At 40.5% G+C, this 12202-nt stretch overlaps 2 protein-coding genes across 2 annotated transcripts in view; one reads left to right on the top strand and one right to left on the bottom strand.

Moving 5' to 3' along the window:
* Positions 1-637: 637 nt before the first annotated feature.
* Positions 638-5379, bottom strand: LOC116707950 (cytosolic 5'-nucleotidase 1A). Its single transcript, XM_032545662.1, has 6 exons — positions 5219-5379; positions 3148-3261; positions 2076-2211; positions 1862-1984; positions 1512-1642; positions 638-1146 (listed from the first exon to the last, which is right to left on the bottom strand). The coding sequence occupies exons 1-6, from the start codon at positions 5252-5254 to the stop codon at positions 901-903; spliced, it is 786 nt and encodes a 261-aa protein (XP_032401553.1). The 5' UTR covers positions 5255-5379; the 3' UTR covers positions 638-900.
* An 83-nt stretch (positions 5380-5462) lies between these two features.
* LOC116707940 (GRAM domain-containing protein 4-like) overlaps positions 5463-12202 on the top strand; it is a 29639-nt gene continuing 22899 nt past the window's right edge. The window contains exon 1 of the mRNA XM_032545649.1: positions 5463-5673. The gene's annotated coding sequence lies outside the window, so the exon portion shown is untranslated. The remainder of the gene's footprint in view (positions 5674-12202) is intronic.

Here is a 12202-nt window from a genome sequence, read left to right as displayed (position 1 = left end):
TCCTATATTCGTTAAATTTAGTCTAAATTGCTATCGCTATGGCTTCTGTCCCCCATTGAACTAGGGTGACCAGACGTCCTCTTTTTCCCGGACATGTCCTACTTTGCAGACCTAAAAAGATGTCCGGGGGGAATTTAAAAATTGTCCGGGATTTTGGTCAACTGCCTCAAACACATTACATAGCTTACAGTGCATTATAGGGCACGGCGCTGCGTGTCACGTAATCCCTGAGCCGCGTCAGTGCGGGCAGCACTCTTCTGTGTTCCTCCCTCCCGCGCGCTGTACGGTGTTCTGATTTCTGATTTCCCCAACACTGGGAGAAGCGAAACAGGTGTATCCTATTGGAGGTGATGAACAAGCCCAGGCAAGCAGGCTACGGACTTTGTTCGGTAGCCTACTTGCTAATCAGTAGGTGGGGTCAAAACACTTTGTTTCTCTCTCTCGCTTTTTTGTAACGAGTAACTAAACCACACATTGAAAATGTATCGGAGTAAAAGTACGCAATTAAGGTCGGAAATATAGTGAAGTAAAAGTGAAAGTCATCAAAAATTTTCATACTCGAGGAAAGTATGAAGTACTCCAAAATATACTTAAGTAAAGTAGTGAAGTATTTTTACTTCGTTACTATACAACACTGGTGAAAAGATTGAGCTTCTCCACCTCCTGCCTGAAAAAAAAACAAAACAATACACCCAATCAAAAGCGACCAATCAGAGTAGCATCACAGTCATCTTTTACCCAGAATGGAGGTTTAGGTTTTATCAAGCAACACAGTTCAGCTGTGTTGAACCTCCTTTGCATTTGTATACCTTTACGAACTTCACCGATTGTCTAATGCTGAGTTAAGTGATATCCACAAAATGTTCTCGAAGTTTCTGTGACATCCAGGCGAAGAGACAATCAGCCCTCCAGCAGGCTGAATCCATCGCTGAGCAGAAAGTGAGGTCGGAGCAGCGACAGGATGGGGCCACGCGGGGCCCCACCCAGGCAGTACGCTTCGTCCACGCTGACGCCCAGGGACCGAAGTGATTTTAGGGCACAGCAGCAGCTGTCTTTGCCACCATGTGATGTTACAAGAGTGAAGCAAAGAGGGCTGTCAAACACACCGAACTTCTGCCTCATCTGGCCTAAATGAGCTAAAAAGTTCTGTTGAGACAAAAGAAGAAGAAGAAAAAATCATTTTCAACTCAGTTTTCTGGGTAGACCTGCTGAAGATAACACACAGTGCCTACTCACACCCTCTTGTGGCTGTAATGTGAAAAAAAATTAAAACATATATTTAATTGGGGTTTTATAAGACTGAGCCGCCCCCCCCCCCAAAAAAAACCTTAGTGGTAAATAAAGAAAATCTAAGTTCTTTCATAGTTTACCTGTGAAGACCTCAGAGATTTGTCAGGCAAATTTAAATATACATACACACTTGTGGTAGTGATACAGGAAAATATGAAAAAGTAGAGCGAGTTTGAAACGTTACACAAGGCTCTGAAAAAGACACTTGTTAATGTTTGCACCTGAGCAGATTTTTTGCTTGCTTCTGTTGAACCCATGTTGGGTTGGATGATGGCCTTCTCACAGAATAAAACTCTGAGCTGTTCTGATGGACAGGAAACCGAGTTCTTATCCAGCAGTGCGGAGGGAACACCTGGAGCAATCAAAAGCACGATAACAGCACGTTAATCAAAAACTAAATGATAGACCAGTCTCCAGGTTACACTGATAAATGGAAGTTTTAATGGCTAATGCTACAACAGATGCTACTGTTCGGAAATGTCTGTCACTTATTGGTAGTGTACTCTGTGTTTTTAATATGGCTTGTAGAAATGACTGGCGGAAGATGTCATACAAGAAAAGACTTACTGACCCTGGTGTGTTGCCTGCAAGGCTTCGTTTCCATCTGTCGTAAAGAAGAGCTGAACATTATTTTGCACGAGACTCTCGATGTAGTTGTCCTCTGCTGAAAAGCAGAACCTGCTGATTTCCAGACCTACAACGGAGCAACAATAAGGCGTTGGAAAGCAAAGTCATCGGAGTGTTGCAGTGGAGATGTAGAAAGAGTAAGACTGAGGTGAGACTACCGTGATGTCTGGTGCTGTTAATGATGCTGGAATTCTGCTGCTGCTGCCAGCTGTCCGTAGTGATCAAGATGACATCAAACAGCTGATGTTCAGCCGGATTTTTCTCCAGCAGACGCTCATTCACTCTCTGCAGAACCTGAGGAAAACCAAATATCGTCACCTCACCACCAAAGCCCGACTGCAATCTTCTTACTGTCAAGGAAACCAGTCGGTTTTCTTTTAAAAACACAAACACAGCCGTTTTGTTTTTGCTTTTCTGTCACAAACTGATGCTTGAAGAAGCAAACAGCCCCAAACCCCCTCACTGCGGTCACCATGCATGATGTTCAGTGTCTGAAATGCTGTTTTAGTTTCAGATTAGATGTGACAGAACCTACACACTCCAAAAAAGGTCACACGCTTTCTGTCTCGTCATCCCACAGAATATCTTCCAAAAAGCTCTGGCGGTTCGCCAAGACGTTTCTGGTAAATGTGAGATCTGTAAAAAAGGACTCAGTTGTGTGGGTTTTTTTTTTTTATGTTTTTGAGATTTATCCTGTTTGTCACAAATAATGACGGACATTGACAATCCAACCTGACAGAACCTTAGAGTGCAGAGAAGAGTGATAGAAAATACCCCTACAAAGGTGAGCAAGAAAACCTAAGGCTGTGATAGCTGGGAGGCAAACTTTTTTTTTTAAAGGTTTTATTGGCTCTAGTGGCCTTTATTTGATAGCTAATTGACAGGAAAGTGGGTAATGAGAGAAGGGGGAAGACATGCGGCAAAGGTCGCCAGGCCGGGAATCGAACCTGCGACAGCCGCGACGAGGACTAAGGCCTCCAAATGTGGGGCGTGCTAACCCGCTGCGCCACCACAGCACATTCCAGAACTTATATGTTTTCATTAAAAAAACACAAAAACAATCACTACAACATCTAGCAAAGTTAGTAAGAAAGAGCATAAAATTGTTGGGCACTTTTTCCCTCAAATCCATATTTCACTCTTAAATGGGTGAGTATGCTTGTATTGAAGACTGAAACAATTAAACTTAAATTGTTTTAAAGTTAATTACTACTTTTCATGACTTCTCACCTGCAGCAATGGAAGAGCCACGCCCAGCCTGTAAACTGTGCTGCCATCTTCAGCTTCTGGTCCAAAAACTGCAGCAAAGGTCACGGCAACAACCACCGCCTGGTCCACATCTTTCTGCAAGAAGAAGAATCTCACTATCAGACTGAAAATATGAGATGAATCTGCTCACCTCTTACTAAAGGCACAATTGCTGTTTCATGGTAGTTTTATTTCCGGGACGTGAACAGACACAATCTTAACTAAAAATCCAGAAAGACAGCGTTACGTAGAAGTTACGAATTGATCCGCTTGTTATCAAGTGAAATTAGTATTGCTTACCTACCTACGCAAAGCATGATTTAGAAAGAACTTGGTGATGAGCATAAAAATCATTGTCAGCAAACACAGTATTAAGAAATGTCCTTTACTTAGTCAGCAGGTTTATACACATCTCAGGTAAAGTCTAGGCCCACTGCTTCTTACATAACATTTCTAAATCCTGTAGGTTTCCTGGCAGCTTTTTAGAAACTCAAAAATTCACCTTTCTCTAAGATATTTATGAAACAGAAATCTAGAGAGTAGATAGGTCACTGTGTGGCATCAGTACCATATTCTACAGCCATGGTTTTCTTTCCTTTCTTTACCCTGGAGGGGTATCTTGAGTTGAGCAACTGTAAACTACGAACCATCTCGGTGGTTCTGGTGTAAAAGTTTATGCTGCATGATTTTATGCAGATTTAAATTGTCTTGTACCCTGAATAGAAAACAGGCCCAAAGCCTAATATGGGGATGGTGGTCTTTGAGTCAATCGCTGCGTATTTCTTTGTCTAAACACAGCGAGTCAAGTCGAAGCCAGTTCAACTTAAAACTTATCTGACCACCAAAACTTTTCATAGTCAGTTAGATGTTAGCTGGGGATATATTGTTCAGCACAACCACATATCTGAGAATGTAGTTATTTATTTTACTTTGACACAGCGCAGAGACACACTGGACCTTAAATCCTAAAAAAAAAAACATGCGATATGAGCAGAACAAAAGTTTGATTTTGTTTTTAATTGTGAAACATACAAACATGTAAAATGACACATTTTTATAACAACACATGTTGTCCGAATACGCTTATGTTTGCAAGACTCCGGGCCAGCGTTAGAACCGTCTTGCTGCAAGGCAATAGTGGTACCAACTGCAAAACTCTGCAGCCTACCCTTCACCTCCCCAATATCTAATTTAGAGACTTACAGTTAGTCCAGATATTTGAACACAGACACCTTTTTCCAATTTTGTAGGGTTCTGTAGGACCTTACGGTACATTACCATAACAAAAATTAAATAAAACAATTCCGATGCAGTTGAAGTGCAGCTTTCTCAAGCTTCATACACGTTATTTCTAACACCAATGCTCTTAAGAATGGTTGCCAAGGGCATCAGGGAGGAGTACTGTTTTTGGGAGTGTCTGAAAATGTAGGAGCTTCTTAAAGACACAGAGACCAATTTCAAGGTTGGTCTCTGTGTCAACCTTGAACTTGACACAGGTTGACACCCGTGTCAATTTCAGGTGTCATAATTTGATTTCAAATTATGACATCAAATTTCTTTAAAGTTATTTATACAGCATTTTTAAAACAACTGAAGGTAATATAGTTACTTGACTGTGCTATAAAATGTCACTGTGTGCCTGGAAAATTCATTATACTCCACCCTTTAAAACAATCAGCTAAGTTGTTCTCTTTTTATTCTCTCCTCTGCCCTTCTTTCTCCGAGTTGTTGAGTTTCTCTCGTAATTCCTGTTGCAGAAGTCTAATCGTGACATGCAAATACCCATGTGGGCCTATTTGTAATTCTATATTGACGCCTAGAAACACAATTCTACGAAGTGATTTACGGCTGCAGAGCAGTCAACAACAATGTACAACTTCCGCACTTTTTTTCCAGTACAACTCGGCATATTCAGTGTTACTGTAAATGTGACATAGAAGAAAATGTTGCAGAGGAGAAACAAAAAGACAAATCCCGAAACAATGATTAGAGCGATGACTATTTTTACCATGACTCTAGCAGGGATACGTGTTCTTCAGAGAAGTAAACGCACCTGCTTCACGTCGCTGTTCGTGACGGTAGAGACCATTCTCACTCCCTGTAGGACCTCACGGTTGTTGGTGTTTTCCCTCTTAATTCGTCCCGCTCCGCGAAAACCAAGAGTCCAGTTATTCTGCACGAAGATCCCCTTATTTTGGTTCCGCCTGGACCCAAGGCAGCACGTTTGCTTTAAGGAGCGCACGACTGCGTCACTTCCTGGCCAAACAATTGCCTCTCGTCCCGCCCATATCAGTGATTACTGTGTCAGGTGGAGGAGCTCCGCGCTGCTGTATGAACAAACGCCAACAATTGGATTCGTTTTCGGGGCAGAGGAGGCATTCAGGTTCGGAGCGGCTCTCACACTAGTTGTTCTGGTTCGGAGAGCCCGAGAAGCGGCTCTGACCTTGTTTTTAGTGGACTTGGAAAGCCCAGGAGAGTGGGAAAGTTTATTTTATCTTCGACTTTCTGGTAAGAAAAATATCTATTTTTTTCATACCTTTCTGCGCTAACACATTTCTGTTTGACTCGGTAACCTGTTCGGGTGTGTCCCGAACCCTGTGGACTGGCTGGGCTCCTTCAGCTCCTTCGGGGCTTAGATCCCCTGCAGCTGATTGGCTTTCACTAAGTTAAATAAGGGGTGGCCTTCAGGTGACGTAAAGAAAGTCAGTAAACAAAAAAAAAAGGCTTGCAAATGTGTTCGTTTTTATATTAAACTTTTCCTTTGTCATTTTTCTCAGTTAGCTGGGTCGATAAGGGAGCAAAACTTTATTAATAGAAATGCAAAGATTTCAGGAGCTACAGTTAAAGAGTAATATTTGAGCATTTTCTCTGACTCCCCGTTGTTTATAATACTTAGGAAAGAGGGAAAAACTCATGTGCAATTATTTATGCACATGGGTAGAAATGCTTTGTTTATTGATACGAAACTAAGTGTATAGCAACATTTTGCAAATTAAGGGTGCAAAGTGCCAAAGGGGTGAACTGACCCGGAGTCAGAGCAAAAATATTGAACTAGAGCACACGAATCCAAAGATTGTCTATGGTTTTTAAGACATTCCTAGTTTAGCATTAGTTATTAAGGTATAACACTAAATTCAAACCAGCAAGCGAGATGTATCATTGTTCATGAGAACAAGAAGAAAAGACTTTAACAATAGCTCTTTTTTTTCTGTCTTTACAATTATTACGTGTAATTACTGTAGGATGATCCAGTCTGGGTTTGAATCATCCATTTTTATATTTATCAAATACCAGAGCTTGACAAATGATGAAAAGCTTTGAAAATATCCCGCTTTTGTGATTTCACACATATAATAGAGGTTTCATAGATTTGAGGGAGAAATGTCCAGTTTACTTTTGATCAGTCTAAATATTTGAGATTTTAAGCAGAGGAATCCATTGCGATAATAGCTGAATAGAAAACCTGTAACCCAGCCCTTTAGTTAAGTTGGGACTAAAATCTTGAAAGCAGACCGTTTTTTTCTTCCATTAGCCAGAATGCTGCCACTCAAATGATTGAAAATGAGAGGAAGCTTTTACAACGCTTTTATAACCGAGAGCTGCCTTTTCAACATAAATATATGTAAGGCCTTTAATCAAAACGTTAAACCTTAAATTTTACACTTAGTAAGTAAATATTGAAGAAAAGTTTTCACCGAATTCTACTTGAATCTTTCCTCCTGTTGACAACCATGAATTCCTTTCATCCTGCTGTGATACAGCTGAAGTGTTATAACAATAAATGAATAGCCAAAGTAAAAATAGACTTGTTTTTGTGGTAGTGATTAAGTCTGAGTAAAGGAACTTCTCCCAGTCTAGGACTGGGAGACGTCCTATGGCTAAGGTGGCTTTGGTATTTAGGATTGTTCTGCTTCATTCAGGTCGTGATGACGCTCTCTAATTGTTATTAATCGTTTTGTTTATGTTATTTTAGCTAGCTTTGTGAACAGTGACTCTGGATGGATGTGTCTCTGATGCACGTGGCAATGAGACTGTTGGAAAAGAGATACTTTCCTTTTAGCTTATGGTCGAACCGTAACATTAAGGTTCTTCTAAAGTCTCAACACTATAATGTAACGATACCACATTCAGACACTGCAAGCACAGAAGTACTCTATACCGTGTTGCAATAAATCATAATCGCCATCTAAATGGGTTAATCCATTGACTTTTCTGCTGCTTATCCAGGTCAGGCCACATTAATAGAAAGCACTAAAAATGTGATATAAAATGATTAACACTGGCCGTCCAATACCATTCATTCTGTTCCACTTTACTTTCACACCACTGAAACCAAGACAGGTGGACACTACCGAGTTTTCAACAAGAACTTTTACTTGTTTCACAAATACACGTCTAAAGGCTGAAATCCCATTATGCTTTGGAAGTAAACATGAGCATTTCCATCAGTTTTGCTAAAGCAGTGTTTTGAAGTCTCTCAAAGCGTCTTCAGCTAAAGCTGTGAAAGTGAAGAAGATGCGATGTTCAGCACCTTTAGTTGATGAGACGTTCTAGGTCAAGTGACAGAGTTTCAATTGTTGCGGTTTTCTCATACCACAGTGTCATATTGTCAATGAAACTGAAACTTCAACGAAATTTAAAAGACAAGAGACTGTGGCACACTTTGAAGGTTTCACATAAGAGAATATTGTTCAATCGGTTTTCTAAGAGATCTAAAGTTAAGAGGCTGAGCAATGTTTGGCAGTGATGGCACAGATCACAGATCATCTATGTCTTCTCTCTACCACTATCCAAAGGTTTAGCAATCTCTGGTGTCTGGCAGTAATGTTTCTGCAGAACTTTGCAGACCTGGTCCTCAACTGGGCCAGTTTGGATTATGGTGTGTTAGAATACTGTCAGTGCACCAGTAATAGAAATCTGTGTGTTAGTATGAGAGACAGCAAGCTCAAATCGTGGCACCGGCAGCTATCGTGGCACTTCGGGTGACAGCTGCCATAAGGTGCCACGGGCTCGGCCCCGCTGGTCAGTATTCTAGAGTCTGTGCTGAGACTCCTCAGTCGCTGCATGTTCTCCTGTCTACAGTCGCCTGTGGTTCTCAGTGATGTCCTTAACCTTAGCAGCAGCTTGTTTTCTTGCCATCATGATTCTGTAGAAGGAAACATCACTACCTGACATGCAGCCAGAACTTGTGTAATCATCTGCTAGTGTAATTATGATGTTTGATTTATATTTGACTGTTCAAAGGTGAAGCGTAAATACAGCAGGTGGGATAGCACATACAGCTGGAGAGCTCTAGTGTTGGGATGACAGTCATGCATGCATACGGCCTGCCGTATGCCTGTCAAGAATCAAAAGCCCTGTTGCATAGAGACAGTGGGTATGCACTGTATGCAACGCATAGGGGTGCTGGACTAGAGGGGGCGCCAAAACGATGTGGGGAAATTTTTGGCATTTTCTGTATTTAACAGCTGTAAGAGCATGCATGAAATGATCAGTAATAGAGGAATCCCCTGTTCCCTCACCACCCCTCTCGTCGCCCCTCACACATACATATACAGGTAGCTTGAGAACGCGCTGAGGCTCGTTTTTTTTTTTTTCTAAATTTGAATGGTAGTAATGCACTACAACATAGAGCTAAATATGGGCGGCAGAAAAAAAAAACGCCAGGGCTCAAAACAGAATAAGGAAGAGGGGGAGGGATGAAGATGTTGGAGGGATGAAGAAAAGCTTTTCAAAGTGTCTGAAAGACAATTGATAAGTAATGTCAGCGTATCAACAGGAGGGCTGTAAATATTCAGGTTATCTTAAGCTAGCCTAAAATGACAGGTGACTGTTGTTTTGTTAGGGTTGTCCCATAAACCAAGGGTTCGTCTCGTATTTGATTGTTAATTGTTGTGTGCCGTATTGAACCGATATCGGGCGTAATTTGCTCCGTATTTCTATACATGTCTGATAAACACACCTGTCACACAGATCTCAACAATAATGATCAAAACATAACACAGGAAATATTACGGCCAGCTAAAATGTCGTGGCGGGACCTAAATAGGACCCCGGACGCTGTTGGCATGGTTGCCTAGAGACGGACACTGCGCAGCCGCAGTGAGCTACTTATCCCGCGTCTTTTTAAAATGTCCACCGATTCTCCACCGTCCTTAGAAGCAAAACCTCTGGCAAAAATACAGGCGTAAGTAGGAAGACACACATTCCAGGCTGAACAACTTCAGTGACGTTAAATAGGAGCGATTTAAAAAGAAAATGTGTTGGCGATATTTAGTGACGCTGAACACACCGACAACAGAATGGGTCAGGAGAGGAACCCTGCAGACCCGCCAGAACCTAAAGAACCAGACATCAGCGTCTCTTCATCCCTCAATCATCTCCTGAGACCGAAAAATATAAATGGCAATTTAAATAACAAATCATACTAATAGATTATTGGTAAATAAATAAATATTCTACATTAGTTTTCTTAGGGTTTTCTATGTAGGACATTTTTTAAAAATCTTTTGTAAATACAGTGTTTTGTGGTCGATATTATTTTATTAATGTGGGTTGCATGTTTTTACATCTGTTTACTCTTGAGGTCGGTGCCGCAGTCATTGATGATGTGAGTATTGGTTTTAGTCATGTGACATGAATAGGTGGATGCTAATTATCACTGCTGACAGAATGGTTTAGCTGCTGGTATAGTTTGTTAATGTCTGTTTTATTCTTAATGTGGTTGATTTTTATTAAAACTATCCAGCTTTGACCAGTTAGAGCTAGATTGATTCCAAGTTCTGCATCATTTAAATTTAAACGGCTCTTATCTCAGGTGGAATTAATGCTGATGTTTTTTACTTGCTTGTGAATTGTTATACTTACATTTTTTTGCAATAGTAATTTTGAACCTTTATTTATTATTTCTTTATTTTCAGAAACTGCTTCAATTTATTTGCTCCGTTGACATAATTCTTCAGTAAACCTACGTAAACACCTGATGACCAGCGTGCTTTCTGACCGAAACCCTGTAGTGGTCAGTTTACAAAATCCAGCAACAGAGGTCGAAATCCTCAACAACCCCACCGATGTGTGCTGTTGCTTAAGTTGAGGAAGTGGAGACTGGTGCCAAGGCAGCACCACAAAACACAGGCAGCAGCCACTGAGCGCCCTGGGCAGGCGCAGAGTTATCTAGTGCAGCTGGTTGACTGGGGGGAATGCTACTAGGTTTGGTACTGCTGTTGCACCTGGTCATTTCAAAAACAGCAGGACGGAAGGACCGATGCATGACACTGACACTGTGGGTCACGCTCCACGTATGCATGTCTGAATGTGGCTTCTGTTCAGTCTTGTTCAAGAATGAATTATTATGTCAGCAAGACCTGTTAGACAGCTCAGTGAGTTTTAAGGCTCACCACGCCTTCGTTCCTTACAGTCTGAGTTCCTTATCAGACTGTAAGGTAACAGTCTGATGAGGCATCACAGTCTAATGAGGCATCACAGTCTGATGAGGCATCACAGTCTGCCTCTTCAGACTGTGAGGAAGTTATTTCGCAGTTTTCCTCTCAATACACTCAACTCAGTCTGAGCCCAGAGAGGAGAGGAGCTGATTAAACCTTTTCTCCTCCCTTATCAAACAAAAGCACAGTTTAAGTCCTTATGCGTACAGGTCATTGTGTGGAGATTTGACTTTCCTTGAATAAATAGATTTCCTAAGTAGTTGGATGTAAAAAGAGCCTCGTACGAGGGTCAGGGAAACGGTTAGAAACAAAAGCAATTTTGGTAACACTTTATTTGACGGGTTGTGAATAATTCTGTCATGACAACGTCATAAACATGAGTGAATATTTATGACTATTGTCATAAAGTGTCATTCGGTAAATCATGACACTTTTAATACAAAGTTGACATTATTCAAAATGTCTTCGTTATGACAGCTTGACATTAACCAAGAAATCATGATCTGACTTAATTTTTTAATAAAAGTATTACTGATGAAACTTTAAATGTAGCTTTATGTTATTAAAGCTAAAGTTTAATCAGTAATACTTTTATAACACATTTATGTCAGATCATGATTTCTTGGTTAATGTCAAGTTGTCATAACAAAGACATTTTGAATAATGTCAACTTTGTATTAAAAGTGTCATGATTTACCGAATGACACTTTATGACAAGAGTCATAAAAATTCATGAAGACTCACTCATGTTGATGACAGCTGTTATGACAGTCTTACTCACAATCCGTCAAATAAAGTGTTACCGCAATTTCTTTCTGAGTTTTTTTTTTTTTTTTTCCGCAGTGTTTTCTTTCGTCCTCGTGTCAGCGGCTACAAAAATAAAAGTTCAGGCTCAACTTATGCTACATTCCAGTTACTTCAGAATTTACCACTCAGTGCTAGGTGTGAGATCACACCCAAGGTGACATCATTCCACTTAATGTAGTCAGAGAAATCGGGATTTCAGCAGTAGACACTGTGCATAACACCTATGAATATCATTTTAAGTTTATTTACCAAAAGCATAAACCAATTTGAGTTTAGAGTTGCAGGTACGATATGTAACTTTTACAAGTGTGTCTTGTAAAATATATATTTGCACCACTGCAAACATATATAGCTGCTCCTGCTTCATGTTCGGAGCATGTACGGTCCAGTTAAACTAGCCTTTTTTAAAGTTACACAAATAAATGTGACAAATTGTGACATGGTAAGAGTATCAAGTCATTGCTTGCTTATCCCAACAAGCCATTCTGTGATTTAACAGAATATTGTCTGAATTGCTCGTCACTTATTGTGGCTGATCGTTTCACTCAAAGATTACCACTGCTGTTTAAAAACAACTCATGTCCCCATTGATTTGTTCTTTGATTCATTTTTCTACACAGGATTGTCTTCCATGGTCTCAGAAGCCTTGTTGAGTTGAACAGGGTGTTGAGATTAACTACCCAAACCCCACAATGCGTTTAGTTTTGGTAAAACTATTATGTGGATCAACAAAACAAAAGTAGGACTTTTTGAAAGATGTTCATTCCTTAACATCTGGAGTGTAGCCA

Source organism: Xiphophorus hellerii, chromosome 2 (assembly GCF_003331165.1).
Source record: "Xiphophorus hellerii strain 12219 chromosome 2, Xiphophorus_hellerii-4.1, whole genome shotgun sequence".
Classification (NCBI taxonomy): Eukaryota; Metazoa; Chordata; class Actinopteri; order Cyprinodontiformes; family Poeciliidae; genus Xiphophorus; species Xiphophorus hellerii.
This window is presented reverse-complemented; position numbering and strand designations above follow the sequence as displayed.

Bases quoted from the DNA above. Each gene is read 5' to 3' on its own strand.
- LOC116707950 (XM_032545662.1), bottom strand. From the start codon at position 5,254: ATGGTCTCTACCGTCACGAACAGCGACGTGAAGCAG. The intron at 1,985-2,075 runs GTAGTCTCACCT...GCTCCGTTGTAG, and splicing joins TAACAGCACCAGACATCACG to GTCTGGAAATCAGCAGGTTC. The intron at 1,643-1,861 runs GTCAGTAAGTCT...TGATTGCTCCAG, and splicing joins CTTGCAGGCAACACACCAGG to GTGTTCCCTCCGCACTGCTG.